The sequence below is a fragment of the Hoplias malabaricus genome, chromosome 4, assembly GCF_029633855.1.
Source record: "Hoplias malabaricus isolate fHopMal1 chromosome 4, fHopMal1.hap1, whole genome shotgun sequence".
Taxonomy (NCBI): domain Eukaryota; kingdom Metazoa; phylum Chordata; class Actinopteri; order Characiformes; family Erythrinidae; genus Hoplias; species Hoplias malabaricus.
In genome coordinates, this window is record NC_089803.1 from 60199641 (window position 1) to 60212140 (window position 12500).

The window sequence follows — 12500 nt, forward strand, 5'->3', positions numbered from 1 at the left end:
TTTTTCTAACATCGAGTAGGCAATGCCCAAGGACTGGCAAAATTCTGGCTGAATTCCAGCTGCCATCTCTCTCAGCCTCTTTACAGAAAGCTACAGAGGGATGCTCATAGTAACTCCCTGCTAGACGTCCTTTATAATGAATGACTTCACCTAGTTTATGGTGTACCACTTGGGCACACCAATGTTCAGATATGTAAAGCTTGTATAATCTCCTCAGAAACATGATATGAGTTTGGGGTGTTCTCCTCATGGCCCTGTGATGGACTGGCACCCTGTCCAGTGTGTTCCCCCCAGTGAGTCCACGTAAGCTTCAGACTCACTCAAAACGTGATCTGGATGAAGCATTTATGGAAATGAATGAGAAATAGCACATAGTCACATTTAAATGTTACGTATGAGTGAAGTATCAGTAATTTCTCTGTGAATGAGAGTCTAACAAATCAAATCCTTTTGTTCTTCCTGGTGAGACATCCTGATTGATTTAAAAGATATGGCTGATTAAGCAATCCACATGGCACCTGAGAGACCCTGGCAGAGAGAGAGCTGAGATAGGTGGGGAACCTCTTCAACATTCGCTCCGAATCTCAACCCCCGTCTAATCACATCCAACCACAAGAGCTATCAAAAACAAGGTCAAGTTATTTTAAGGGGTTAGTCTGTGTATTGATTAAATATTCTATGAAACCGAATCTTATTACTGTCTACTGCTTGGCGTACTAACATCTAAAACACAAAGGGATGCAAGGCCATGTTAACTTCAGAGGATAAGCCTGTAAAACAAGGAGAAAGTCAAGTGCTCGGAACACGTAAACACTGACTTTTGTGATGGAACTGCACCAGCCGCTGCTGCTTTGCATTTCTGATTTTTCCAGAGTCTAAAGACTCTAAACACAACTGATTAAAGGTGTCTGTTAAAAGTCACCAGTTTTAGAGGGTGTTTTAGCACAGAAATCCAAATCAAACCGTGCTGAATATCGGCCATCCAGGAATGGGGTTGTTCACCCTCACGCTCTAAAAACAGGGCTCATATTTAGTTTCTTTAAAATCTACTGTTTTTTTTTTTTGATTCCCCAGTTTAGGAATTTTCATTTCCACCCACCACCGGCGTGAAAAGTGCCACCGAATGAACATGCTTGGAGGATAGTCCTTACTGCCCAGTTCTTGGATGAGAGACCTCCTAGGTCAGCTTGAATGTGGCATTGGTGAGGCCAACAGGGGGCGCAGTCCTTAGGGAGGGACAGGGAAACTACACTGCATAAATGAGGTCCTGAGATCTTTGAAAGAGTGGGAGTATCATCCCAATGTCCAGCTAAATCTACCACGGTGGCCACTACTGACTTCCCCATTGTCCACGTCTTGAAATAAACTGACTCTCGTCTGTACCAAACAGCTGATGTGTGGTTTGGTTGCATTATGCTTGTGATCTGTACCAAAACACTTCACAGAAATAAATATTCATTCTTCAAAACTGCTTCACACTATTCAGGGTCGTCGTGGATCCACAGCCTACCTGGAAAAATGCAGTGCAAGGAAGGAATACACCATGGACATTGACCAAAGTGGGAACTGAACCCAGAACCTCAGGACCCTGGAGAAGTGTGTTTATGTCCAGATACAGTTCTCAAAGCGAATTCCAAAGTGGGTTGATGCAGACTGTCATTCAAGGGAAACCTAGTCAGAATACTATGAAGGTGATGTGATGGGAATCCCAGGCATTAATGCTCCTCAAACCCCCTCACAGAGCAGTCACTCTAGACTCAGTGCTGTTGTTTACGTGTTGCACATGCAGTTGTTCTGTGTTCTAGAAGTTGTGGCCATATCCAGGCTATACCATGAACAACATGTGGTTATTTAAATGATAGAAAAGGTAACAAACTGTCCTACTGCCCTCAGTGTTTTTAAACACTATAAAAACAGTTTTACTTCAAAACGATCATTTTCATAATCACAGCATGGTGTCCAAAGGTTGTGGTGCTTTATCTAGCCTGTTTGTCTTGGTTTAATCACTCCTTACGCTGCAGGAACTGCACTTGCAGCCCACATCTCTCTAACGAGCAAAACTACCATGCCCTCAAAGCAGCACGATGTAAGCATTAAACCCTTCAGTCACTCACGTTTCTACACTGCCCCCTGTTGATGATTTGCTGCAGTACAGTTATGGTATTGTTAATTTATCTGTACTCCCTTACTGCACACCTTTTTCTATGAATTCGTCAGGATTATATTTCCAAAACTCCAGAGTTGCACAAGATATTAGCACTTTCAGTTCTCAAGATCAAGTAAGCAAACACCATAGCAAGTGAGAAAATCTTTGGTCAAAATATCACAAAAATCAAACGCCAGAGTAAAATCTCCCCCGTCTGAACAGCTGCGTAGAACGACAGGGTTCAGAGGGAGGAGCAGAAGCACTGGATTTTAGTCATTTTTGTTCTGTTTTCTTACTTCTCTTTACTTGTTTTCTTCATTTTAATCAGTACTCTTCTCAACATTTGCTGTGCTTGCTTTGCTAGGCTTCACCCGGTCTTTGTGCTCTCACATAAACAAGAGTCCAACGCTGTGATTGGGGACTTGGACGAAGAGATCGGACAAATAAAAAGTCTAGGTAAGATGCAACACAAAATCAGAATGAGCCGTTTTATGCCGTCTTTTCAGATTTAGACAAACTGCAAAAACCTTATTGGGTGGTCTTCTGTGTGTAATTTCATAGGCTTCAGATACACACATTAATTAGAAAATGCACTGAATAAGGAAGTGCTGCTTCAATAATGACGCTCTACCAGGGTACTCAACAAAGCAGCTTGTTTTAGTTCTCTAGATATATGCTAGAAGACCAGTCTGTTCAGCTGGAAAAGAGCAGAGGAACTTTCATATCGAACAGTCCTCAACTTAATATTAGTTTTCAATTTGTTCACCGTTTCCCTGTATTTTTCCCTTCCTTATCAATGGATTATTTTATATCTAATCCCATGAAGCGTGATCTCTGGATGTAACTAAAATGGCTCCCTACTCCCTCATTAGTATTGGACTATTTAATGAGGCACTATTGCGTTCACTAATATATAAATTAAATAGCCATTTCGGCCACAGCCTCTGTCTCTGTCTGCACAGACGCTCCTGTACCTCTGTGTTATATAAAAGCATGATTCTAACTATAAACTTTGTAACATATACCAACACAAGACCCAGAAACAATGTTATAAATTCAAACATGAAATATATTGACCTGGAATGGTTTGCAGCTTTGAACAGACATTGGATAAGACAGTGTTCCAGTTTACCAGTGTTAAGTTATACCAAAAGCAACACAAACCTTTCCAAGAAGTGAGACCTGATGTGTATGTGTTCAAGTCTAGGTTTACAAATCAGTGATTTCAGACCGTAATGCTAACATACATCACAAATACTGGAGGTATGACACACAGAAAGACAAGTACTGGTACTGACGAGTACTGGTACTGAAGTATACTGGTAACAGAAGAAACAAAGTTCACTGAGGCAAAGCTGTCGTTGTGTTTTTGTAGCTCTCACATGGGGACAAAAAAGCTTTGCACTTTGGTCACCAACCATTTGAGAAGACTGACATTAACAGTGCATTTCATTTAGGGGAATGTTGGTCCCACTCAAAGATGCAGAGGGAAACAGTTGTTGGTTTCACTGCGTTTCTAAATCCGAAAATCAAGCTTTGGTTTAAAGCCTCATTCGGCTGTAAGAACATGACCTGAACATCTGTCCCTGCCGTCAGAAGTAGCAGTTGGAGCTCAGGAGCAGGGCACTGTGAGCTGTGTATTGATCATTGATTCTCTGTCTCTGAAGAACCACAGGAAAGATGCTGTACGATGCGGAAAGAGACAGGAATTCAAACACTCCACTGAGCAAACTTGGGGGGGAAAACAGCTGACAAACAACGCCAGCTTCACTCTTCTTTCCTTCTTTTGCACAGCTGCATTTAAATATTCTCTAAAGTAACACCCATCATATCCAGTAACTATCCGCTGCTGTGCTTGTTTCAGTAGAGTCCATCATCTAGAGAACCTTTCACCTGCCAGATCCTCACTGTACGGTCTCTGCAAAGAGAAAAGATCAAAGGTTTAACTTTAAACCATTTTTTATGTGCTGCTTCTTGATCAATGGTAAACTGAGTTGGCGACTGTGTCTGTTCAGGCTAAAGAACACTGACGCTAGTATTCACTGTAGTTAACTGAACATTTCTTTTAATCCACTGGCAAAATCCAGGACAGTAATCTATGATCTGTATTTAAGGACATGTGTTTAGTCAAAGAATTGTGCAGCATGGCTGTCAAGCATTTTATTTTGCTGGTATTTGTGTGTGTTTATCGGGGTATGTTTTTTCTGTATACGACTCACTCTGAGGCAGTGAAGAGATGAGTGCTGTTGGTGGAGATGCTGTTGATGGCACTGTCGTGTCCCCTCAGCTCACCCATAAGTCTGAGTGTGTCTGAATGCCACAGCTTCAACAGCCCTCCTCTGCATGTGCTCAGTAACACTCTGGACCCTGGCACCAAAGCCAGAGCACTCAGCCAATCAGAGTGAGCTCTGTCTACCTGCTGTTTTGTACAAAACAAAATAGAGAAAAATACATTAGATAAGGGAATACTTTTTAAATAATGCATTAGTCCCTTAACTAAGCATCATTTCAAATCACGGTGATATTTTACTTTGTTCTACTCTCATGTTTGTGAAACCAAGGCTGCAAACACTTACTCTGAAAAACTGTTCTAAAGTGACTGTTTACTGAGTGACCCATTTTGAGGTAATGTGTTACTCTTTAGTGTCAACCTACCATTCAGAAAACTTAATGTTGTATGTGTGAATGGCTAGAAGCACCATTGAAAGCTCTGTAAACTAAATGAATAATGGAAAATCCATGAATACACACTGATGTCTAAGCCAGCCACAACTAAAAATACTCAAAAGGCTGGCTTACAAGACCACCAGGTACCCACTCAAACGGTCGAATAATAATGCTCTGTATGATGAATCTTAGCTTTGTCCTTCTCATACCTGCTGAAGCTGTTTGCTGGAGAGGTCCCATTTCTTAATGCAGTGGTCTCTGGCAGCACTGTACAGTGAGTCTCCCTGTAAACACAGAGCCTCCATGCCGTCCTGATGGCCTGGCTCAAAGTTATGTGTAGAAGTGATGCTCCCCTGAGCACCCTCCATCACGTCAAACATCTAAAAAAAAGCATACAAAAAAACACAAAATGTTTCAGGGCCATTCCATATCTACAGTCTCTCCCCAGTAATTGCACAGAATGGATAATGAAGGGGCACACAAGTACATATTTAAAGAACTGCTGTGTATAATAACATTTGTCGAACCTTGAGAGTTTGATTAATATTTTAGTCATTGTTTAGGTTCTGCTAACTACAAATTAGCTGCGATGGCCCATGCAGTTGTGAATGAGCAGTGGTTGAAGGGTAGTAATTAAAGGCAGCCTACACACTGGAAGCCCAAGCAGGACTAACATTCACAGCCCAATTAATGTTTCTGTGTTTCTGTGTACCTTCATGTTATGGTCTTTGGAACCTGTTATGACCACATCCTGAGTGTTCCCAAGATGATCCACTGCCAGACACATAACTGGCCCTAGATGTCCTGTCAGTTTCCCTGTGGAAACAAACCTGGAGAAACACAGAGGAAAAGGCAGATAATGCAATGTTGTAGATTTTGTAAATTAACACAGTTTGGTGCAGAAATCCCAACAAAAACACTCTAAAGCTGGTACAGATCAGTGGAGCTGAGAAGCAAAACTGAGGAGTGTGAGAGTGGGAGAACATTCTAAAATAACAGGCAAATTATACGGGAAATAGAGTAACTGCACCCTTCTCATATTCATGCGCCTTTCACAGGTGCGCAACATCATGGGAAGTTAACACTGAAAGACAGACTTGCAGAATGTGATATGTCAGCATAATTTCAGACGATGACGTATCATATGAGCCTCCAGCAGAGCTGAACCAGAGGGGAGCTGCAGAAGTGGGCCAATATGCGATTCTGAGATTTTGGAGAAATATATCAGAAAGGCTGATACATTGTATCATTACAGAAGTTACACATTTGGTTTTTTTTGGTTGAAAAGAAGAATGCAAATTCACTGAACATTCTTGTGTTACTTCTTCTAACTACACATGCCTCCTAACACTGTATGAATGGAAGAAGGACATTTTTGAACAGTGTTAAAGGGCAAAGGAAACGTATGAATGAAGGTACACATTGAACATTTATTCACAGACAGGCTAACGCCAATGCAACCACTGGGTTTGTTGATAATTGCAGGGTTTCTCCTGCACTTTGCCCTACAACTCAAGTTGTGCTCTGGCACTGGTTAATGTAAAAACTGGGATAAAGGAGAGCGAATTTAACCCACACTTAGCTCATTTTAACAGGAGAAATCTATATTTTAACCAATATCATGTCATAATATTAATAAAATGTTATTTAGCATAATAAATCTATCCTTCATGTTTTTAACCTGGAAACTATCATAAAAGACAAAATAATTTTAGCACCTCAGAAATATAAAACATATAAACTATTACACAAGTGATTATGTTTAACTCTATGATTCCATTTGATTACAGGTTATGACTGACACTATAAAACGTGGTGCATTTTATACGCAGACTATTCTCCGTACCTTCTTAGATCCCACATCCTGACTGAGTTGCCTGCTGCAGCATACAGGAATGTTCCAGAGGGATTCAGAGCTATCTGGCTGATCTGATTCTCTCCTGGAGGGATGGCAACTGCTCGATTACCCATAGCAGCGCAGCTATCACCTTGAGAAACCTGACCAGAAGACCTGAGACAAGACAACCCACAAGTGATAAATAGTAAAATAGTAGTATCGTTTAGAAGAAGAAACACAGTATTTGAGAGAGTTAAAAGGCAAAAACAAGCATAAATAAATAGACATAGGCCCTCATCCAGATGAATATAAAAACTGTTTAATTATCAAGCCAGTCCAGTAGGGGACCACAGTATTGCTTAAAGAGAGACATCAGAACATCACATAACATACACACAGCATATATGATGCCATTGACAATGTCATTTTCAAAAACCTCCACCGTGGAAGGCGATTTCGAAAACCTGTTTTCAGTGATATAAATGCTGTTTTTGTGTGGATGGGAGGCCAAAACACAGAGCCTATGTTTTTTAAAATGTCCGGATCTTTGTGGATGGAGCCTAATTTGAAAAGCTCTGAAGAGAATGTTCTGGATTTTATTTAAAATATTCATGCACACATTTTATATTCATTCATTCATTATCTATAACCGCTTATCCAGTTCAGGGTCGCGGTGGGTCCAGAGCCTACCTGGAATCATTGGGCGCAAGGCGAGAATACACCCTGGAGGGGGCACCAGTCCTTCACAGGGCAACACAGACCCACACACATTCACTCACACCTACGGACACTTTTGAGTCGCCAATCCACCTATCAACGTGTGTTTTTGGACTGTGGGAGGAAACCAGAACAACTGGACGAAACCCACGCGGACACGGGGAGAACACACCAACTCCTCACAGACAGTCACCCGGAGCGGGAATGGAACCCACAACCTCCAGGTCCCTGGAGGTGTGTGACTGTGACACTACCTACCGCCCCACATTTTATATTAAAAAAAAAACAATTATGGTTGTCATTCATAAAATGGAAATATGTTCTAAAATTTCTGTGTAAATGAAAACAGGACTGGCACTACATGTTACTACCATGTGCAAATAATAAGAACTTATCTTAAGAACAAATTAAAAATGTATATTTTATAAATTAAGCCTCTAGGGCTGTGTTTAACTCACGTGAGTGTACGAATGCATTTGGCTGAATCTCGGATGTCCCACACTTTGATGTATGCAGTGGAGACAGTGAAGACCAGACTGGAGCAGTACTTAACAGAGACAACACTGCTGGGGTGCTCACCCAGGGACATGATTTCCTGCCCTGTCACCAGGTTCCACACTTTACACGTGCGGTCTGGAGACACACACAGACAGAGAGATGAGAACTCATCATACAGCAGAAAGCTTCACTTAAATTGCAGCTAAAATGTAAGGAAGTCAATTTGTTGGGCAAATAATAAGTACAAGAGAAGAAACAGGAAGTGGGGTTAATTTAAAGCAACCTAATTCATGAATTCATTTTTCATGAAATTACAACGTTCTCTTCCACCAGCTAAATGCAATAGGGGAAAAATCCCATTTTATCTTATACCCACTTGAAATCAAACACAGATCCAGAAACTTTGAAAACTCTATTTGCACAGTCTCACCTTTTGATCCAGTGAAAAGTAGATCATCAGTGGAATCCACACTCATTAGTGCTTTAGTGTGTCCCTCTGCTGTGTACACACACTGCAGCTTAGCTGCTCGACTGCCTTTTGAGAACGCAACTGTGTTGATCACTCCCCTTGATAGAAAAGTCACAGAATACATAAAAAATGTTAGTTTTTCACGCTAACAAACAGAAATCAACAACAGGAAAAAATAACACATGAAAATAATACACAAGACAAGCACAGCCTTTTGTTGACACAAGCTCACAAATGATGTTATCTTATGGTTAAAAATGAATGAAATTACTCCATTACAAAACATAGTGCATCATTAATTAATGAGTAACAGTGAACAGTGAGCGACAGCCTCACACATTAAAGAGTAATGGGCTGGTTATAATAACACAGTGTAATTAAATGGCTTCAGCTGGATATATAAAAAATATGATGGTGTACATGCTGCTTACAGAACAACAGGGTCTGTTTCAAGATTAATGTAGAGACAAGACAAGGATTAGAGGATAAATGAAAGACGTGACTTTTTGTTTGGGGGAGGTGGAGGGGAGGTGTACAAGGGGCTGAAATAAACAGCTACCTTTGTGGCTCTAACACAACACATTCATCAGCCCTGGAAGAAAACAGCAAAACTGAAATACACACTGCAGGCTTCATTCACAAACATTATTACAAAGCTTAGACTAGAGATTAAACTACCAGTTCACTTTTTTTGGTGGGGGGTGGGTGGTAAATTCCTTAAAACATGTTGTTTGAGTAAATTTGTATTTTGTTATTTATATGCTTTATGTACATCAGTGAATATATCAGGTTGTGACACATAGTGTCGGATGATTCTATGATTGAAAGCGTGTAAACCCTGAAAAAGAGTGTTGTTCAAAGAGCAATGAGGTTTATGTTCTCTTGTCCAGCTAACTGGTGTGAAAGGAGTATAGGGCAGCTCATACTGTTTGGCCTCATGGCTGGCAGGCTTGTCTGTGGGGTTCTGACTCCTTTCCTGCATTCTTCTGCGGGTTAGTGGTGAGTGTTCTACAGTTGTCCTCTCTGCTGCCGTGGGGGACCTGACACCAGACCTGAATAGGACAAATGCAAGGGACTAATGACAAATATGCAATGTGTATGTAATAGATTTGCAAGTATGGTTGGGCTGGGTTAAGTCCATTTAAGTTAATTTATAACAAAGGTATAATGGAATGATTAAAACACTTCAAACAATATTTATAATGAAAAATTATTTAAAATTAACATTAGTTGCGTTATTTTTTAGAAAATGCAATAGTAGGCTAAACTACCATTTTTTCTTTTCTTAAATAACAACAGGTACAACATAGCAAAACATACATGGCACTTGTCCTGGACATCAAACCAGAGGGGGACACCAGGTCCCCACCGGTCTTTGGACTCTCAACCATAGGTAAGAGTGGGGAGGTGAAATCATCTGGAGGTGCATCTGGGTCAGCGCTGTTGGCATATAGCAACTCCATCTGGGTGGTTGTTCTTCTACGGGCCTGGAAAGAAATGAGTAAATCTAGCTCAACATAAGAGCATGTATCTCCCAAAATAGCAACTTTACTGGAGATGGGAAAAACCTTCTTAACGTTCAATAGAAGTCTATGTAAAAATATCGTATTCTGAGTAATTCTGGAGCATCTCTATTGGTCCATTCATCATGACATTTTCACACAGTGTGAATGAACCCTATTGGGTTCAAATGATGTGGTAAAATAAAAATCTACAAAAATGGAGATACATGTTTTTAATTTAAACTATACTAAGCAGCTTTACTTCAAAAGTTTTATTCTTATTGAAAGGGCCAGTGAGGCTGTATGAATTTAACCTTTGTTTACATATGCTGTACCTTACTCCTGGGTCTGGATTCTCCACACAGCTTCATCAAGTCTGAGGCCAGGGAGCTGGAACAGATAACAAAGCCTCTACTGAGACCTAACCACACAGACTCAACATGGCATGATAGCTGGCAGACAGGTTGGAACCTAGTATGACCTGAAAAGGAGGGAACTGTTGCTGGTTTGGTTTGGGATTAAAGAGTAAAAGATCAGAGTTTATTGTATTTACTACTTCAAGTTGCAATGAACAGAGAAGAACTGTCTGAATAACTTACCCCCCCTCAGTGGCTGGACTTCGGTCAGATTCATCACTGCTGCTCTCATCACCATTCTCTGAGCAAGCACAGATCACAATGGCCAGAAATAAGTTATCCTAAGTGTGCACCCATATATGCATTCACACTATTAAATTTTGTAACGGTCTTGGTCTTATCTAACCTACTAAAACCAATTAATGTTAGGTGGAACACACTCCATTACTCAGTTTTTTTAAGTGATACATACATAACATAGTTGTTGAAGTGACATGCATTGCAGTGTTGCTACAAATCTATAAAAAGTGTCAGCTCACAGGACAAGGCTGGTGTTGCAAAACAGTTGGATTACTTTACTGTGCAAACTTAATAACGTTAAAACAAATAAAGTGAAAGGGGACCTGTACTCTATGGTTGATTACCACAGACAAGAATTTCAAAATAAGGTTTCCTCGTCTAAAACTAAAGACAGAAAATCTGTCTACTGGACTGGCATGATAAATGCTAAAACACCTGCCTTTTGCTTATATTTTATGTGTGTTTTAATTCAATGTGTTACTTTTGTTTACTAAGTAATAGTAACACATTATTATGTCATTTTTTGACTATATTGAAAATGATCTTTTTTAAGTAAAAATATTGTATAATATTATTGCGCAGAAATGAAAATGGCATATAATTTGAAAAAGTAATGAAACCGGAATACGTTGAACAAGTTGCCACTTTAACTAAAAAACTGAAATAAATGTTAGTTCTTTCTTTGCAATATACAGCATTTTTTCTCCACTCCAATTCAGATTTCCACAAGGTGGCACTATTGGCACTCAAGATAGATACATTGTTGTGCACAACTCTAGAAGCAAATCTGTCTCATCAGATTTTGAAATATTACCACCTTTGAATTTGTAGCACTGAATTTTTGCACTGAAATTATGGATCTGAATTTTGTTGCTTTTGAATTTAAGTCTTCAGATATTAATAGTCTGTTATATTGTCTTCAATGAGCCTTTCAGGTTTTTGAGACACTTTGAAAATAAAGAGATAATATCCGTGGAAAGAAGCTAAACGTAGTTTTTCCACGGTATGGAAGTTGAGCTCATATTTCGCCATCTAGCGGTGACAGAATGCAACTAGTGCAGCATTTAAGGTGAAACAGAAAATCCTAATGAATCGATTGCTTATACTTTGTATCCCGGATGTGTATCTGAATTTTTTAACTCGTATTTTGGTATCTGAATTTGGCCTATCAAATTTGAGCGACTTCGAAATATATTGTTTGAATTTTTTTAAGCTTGAATTATTTTATCTGAATTTATTAACCTTGAATAATAAAAGTGAAAACGTGTTCTTGAAAATTCATGAGTTCAATTTAAGAGAAATTATATTCAGATGCATAATTGTGAAGCAAAATATTCAGAGGTGTAAATCTGAAGACTTAAATTCAAAAGGAACAAAATTTAGATGCATAATTTCAGTACTACAAATTCAAATGTGGTAATATTTCAAAATCTGATGAGACAGATTTGCTTCCATTCACAACTAAAAGAGACAAAGACTTCATCCAAACCCACATTAGCAGGGAGCTGTGTATGGTTGCTGCCAAAGTTTTCAAAGTCAATGTTATTTCACATGATAGAAATCTGGCTAAAGATGCCAAAGTCAGTAGACATTACTGAGCCCAGATTTTAAAACAATTTTCTATGGTAATCAACTGTAAGCTGTCAATGTCGTTGACATTTATCAGGTTAAAAAGACATGATAATTCCTTTAAGTTTATGGGAAATTGTTTACAGAAAAGATGGACCTCATGCACATCAAGGATACTGTTACGGTGTCTGGTTAGTGTGAGGGAGACACATGCACTTGTACTGCTTTGTGGAAGAACATGGGGACCACTACTTACCAGCTGTAGTGTTACCTAGCTCTGTTTGAGTTCAGGTGACAAAGAAACAAAAGATAATCAAGATCAAACTTAAAAAAAAAAAAAAAAAAAAACAGGCTGGAATGTAGAACACGAGACCCATGTAGACCCATGCTGCACAAAAAGTGATGTATTGAATTTATCTGATTCAAATATGCATCATTT

The 12500-nt window shown here is 39.5% G+C and overlaps 1 protein-coding gene across 3 annotated transcripts in view; it reads right to left on the minus strand.

The window, feature by feature from the left end:
• Positions 1 to 3221: 3221 nt before the first annotated feature.
• Positions 3222 to 12500, minus strand: part of LOC136694058 (kinesin-like protein KIF21A) — a 40588-nt gene continuing 31309 nt past the window's right edge. For 2 of the 3 annotated variants that reach the window (XM_066667410.1, XM_066667408.1), the window contains 12 exons: positions 10436 to 10493; positions 10172 to 10226; positions 9655 to 9821; positions 9261 to 9386; positions 8894 to 8926; positions 8296 to 8432; positions 7826 to 8000; positions 6660 to 6824; positions 5526 to 5643; positions 5023 to 5193; positions 4366 to 4565; positions 3222 to 4064 (listed from right to left, as the gene is read on the minus strand). In XM_066667410.1, coding sequence (XP_066523507.1) covers positions 4007 to 4064; positions 4366 to 4565; positions 5023 to 5193; positions 5526 to 5643; positions 6660 to 6824; positions 7826 to 8000; positions 8296 to 8432; positions 8894 to 8926; positions 9261 to 9386; positions 9655 to 9821; positions 10172 to 10226; positions 10436 to 10493 — 1463 coding nt within the window. In that variant the 3' untranslated portion in view covers positions 3222 to 4006. The remainder of the gene's footprint in view (positions 4065 to 4365; positions 4566 to 5022; positions 5194 to 5525; positions 5644 to 6659; positions 6825 to 7825; positions 8001 to 8295; positions 8433 to 8893; positions 8927 to 9260; positions 9387 to 9654; positions 9822 to 10171; positions 10227 to 10435; positions 10494 to 12500) is intronic. The other variant, XM_066667409.1, reaches the window with a different exon arrangement.